Below are 2,766 nucleotides of genomic sequence, written 5' to 3'. Positions count from 1 at the left end.
CACCCTAAACTAATGGCCCCATCGTATTGCAGGGTCACATCAAAATGTTTTCTCTAGCTAACTAATGTCCAAAACACTTTGTTTTTGCGTAATTGGCGCTACAAAGCAAATGTCATTATATATGTAATTTTATGATTAATCAATTTTCAATCATTTCCCTTAATAACTCCTCAAGTTTCTATTTTTTTTAAAAAGGAATAATGGGACACATCATTCATTAGGAGAGAAAGATGTTTTGTGACATCAAGTATATTTTGAGGAAAATATATAAAGTTAAGTGATATTATTAGGTAATTTCTTAAACATGGGTGACTATCTAGGGAAATTACTCAGTTTTCAATCAATGAACATGAATTAATTTATTTTGATTAATTAATTTGACCAATGAACATGAATTATATATTTTCTTAGTTTTTCTATGTTGGTCAAATATATATTTTTAAGGCTAATAACTCACAAGGGTAAAATAGGAAGAATAGGGACATTTATACATTGATTTTGTGAAATCACAAATATTAAAGATCATCTATTTTAGTAAGGACGACATATAAATATGAACAAGATATCATTTCATTTGATTTTTTATATATATGATAGATGTACAGAGAAAGAATATAACATTAACATGTTTTCTTTTCCTTCCAAAATGGAGAGTCAGCACTTGTCCTTCATTATCTTTATCTCAATAGTGCTCTTCCTTTACTCTTTCTTTCTTCTATCTCAAAAATGGAAGAAATCAAAATCTCCAAACAAAAAATTGCCTCCTGGACCATGGAGACTACCTTTTATTGGAAACTTGCATCAATTAATGAGCGATCTACCACATCGTTCACTTAGAAATTTATCGAAAAAATATGGCCCGATCATGCACTTACGTCTTGGGGATATTTCAACAATTGTTGTATCTTCATCAGAAATGGCAAAAGAAATCATGAAAACTCAAGACCTCTATTTTGTAGATAGGCCACAAATTATGTCCGCGAGTATCATATTTTTATGATTGCACGGACATAGCCTTGAGTCCATATGGAGATTACTGGAGAAATATGCGGAAGGTTTGTGTACTAGAACTTCTTAGTACAAAAATGGTCAAATCATTAGCTTCAATTCGACAAGAAGAGATATCAAATCTCATTTCATCTCTCAGTTACAGTACACCTGACTCATTGATCAACTTATCCAACAAGATTTTTTGGTTTACGAATACTGTAACTTGTAGGTCAGTATCTGGAAAAATCATACATGATTGAAATAAGTTTATAATGTTGGTAAAAGATATTTATTCATTAATTGGAGGATTCGACTTAACTGATTTATTCCCTTCCCAAAAGTGGCTCCATAATATCAGTGGAATGAAATCCAAATTGTCAAAGGCACACTCAAAGGTTGATGAAATCTTGGAGAAAATCGTTAATGATCATCGAGACAATCGAGCAAAGGGTAAGAAATATAATGGTGAGTCTGGAAATGAAGATTTTGTTGATGCTTTACTTAGAGTAATGGAGAGCGAAGAATTTGGACCTCCTATCACAAATCAAAACATTAAAGCAGTCATACTTGTAAGTATAGTGCATCATCAAAAGTAATTTTATTTCGTGTTATAAATCTAAACTTCGATATTTTCACCTTTAATTTTACATGTAGGACATGTTTCTAGCAGGAACTGAATCTAACAACAATAATTTGGGCATTTTTAGAACTAATGAAAAATCCACGTGTCATGGAGAAAGCACAACTCGAAGTGAGAGAACGATTAAATGGGAAAAAAACATTTAATGATACTGATTTGGAAGAGTTGAACTACTTGCAATTTGTTATCAAAGAAACATTAAGGCTACACCCTCCAGTTCCTCTACTAGTCCCAAGGGAATGTAGAGAGGAAACAAAGATCAATGGATACACAATACCTGTGAAAACCAAAGTTCTGGTTAATGCATGGTCGATTGGTAGAGATCCCAAATACTGGCATAATTCAGAAAGCTTTATACCTGAGAGATTTGAGAATAGTAGTATCGACTTTTTGGCTGAAATTAGCTAGTATGGGATTGGAAGCAGCAAATATCTAAAAAAAAGAAAAAAAAATATGACTAATGTTAACAAAATAGGTAGGAAAAAAAATGTATAAAGTTTAGCTCATCTGACAACTTATGAACAATTGAACAACACGAGTAAGATTTGTGCCTCCTAAAACTTTTGAACAACACATGCAATATTTGTCCATCTGGCAAAATTTGTGAACAGTTAAGGCATAATACATAAATATGTCATTTAACTTGATCTTATTTCATATTTACGTCCTCCAACTTTAGGTGTGCACTAGTAGACACTTAAACTTATATACAGTTGAACAAGTAAAACATGAGTCCTATGTGGTATAATACATGTAGATGTAGGACACCATGTAGGAAGCAAATTGCTACGTAGGATGTCACATAGGACGTGTGTGTCTATTTATTCAATTTTATACAACTTTAAGTGTCTACTTCTGCACATCCAAAGTTTGAAGGCATAAATATAAAATGAGGTCAAGTTAAAGGTCATATTTGTGTATTATATTTGCGACAATTTAACAAGATAGATAGAAAGGAAAAAATACAAATATACCCGCAGAACTATCGTAAATGGTATGCTTTGTTCTATTTGAGATTTGAGAAGGAAAGACATTGAGACTTGTATTTATCTTTCAATTCCGCACTTTTTTATATTAGTGGCATGTACACGTGACAGTCAGGTTATATGGTTATAATAGAATGAATAAGTTTTTCG

At 31.9% G+C, this 2,766-nt stretch overlaps 1 protein-coding gene across 1 annotated transcript; it reads left to right on the top strand.

Annotated features, from left to right (window-relative positions):
* Positions 1 to 601: 601 nt before the first annotated feature.
* Positions 602 to 1,997, top strand: LOC102585923 (premnaspirodiene oxygenase-like). The gene is made up of 2 exons (XM_006365849.2): positions 602 to 1,559; positions 1,645 to 1,997. The coding sequence occupies exons 1-2, from the start codon at positions 1,263 to 1,265 to the stop codon at positions 1,774 to 1,776; spliced, it is 429 nt and encodes a 142-aa protein (XP_006365911.1). The 5' UTR covers positions 602 to 1,262; the 3' UTR covers positions 1,777 to 1,997.
* The last annotated feature ends 769 nt before the right edge of the window (positions 1,998 to 2,766 follow it).

Source organism: Solanum tuberosum, unplaced genomic scaffold (assembly GCF_000226075.1).
Source record: "Solanum tuberosum cultivar DM 1-3 516 R44 unplaced genomic scaffold, SolTub_3.0 scf00576, whole genome shotgun sequence".
Lineage (NCBI taxonomy): Eukaryota > Viridiplantae > Streptophyta > Magnoliopsida > Solanales > Solanaceae > Solanum > Solanum tuberosum.
This window is presented reverse-complemented; position numbering and strand designations above follow the sequence as displayed.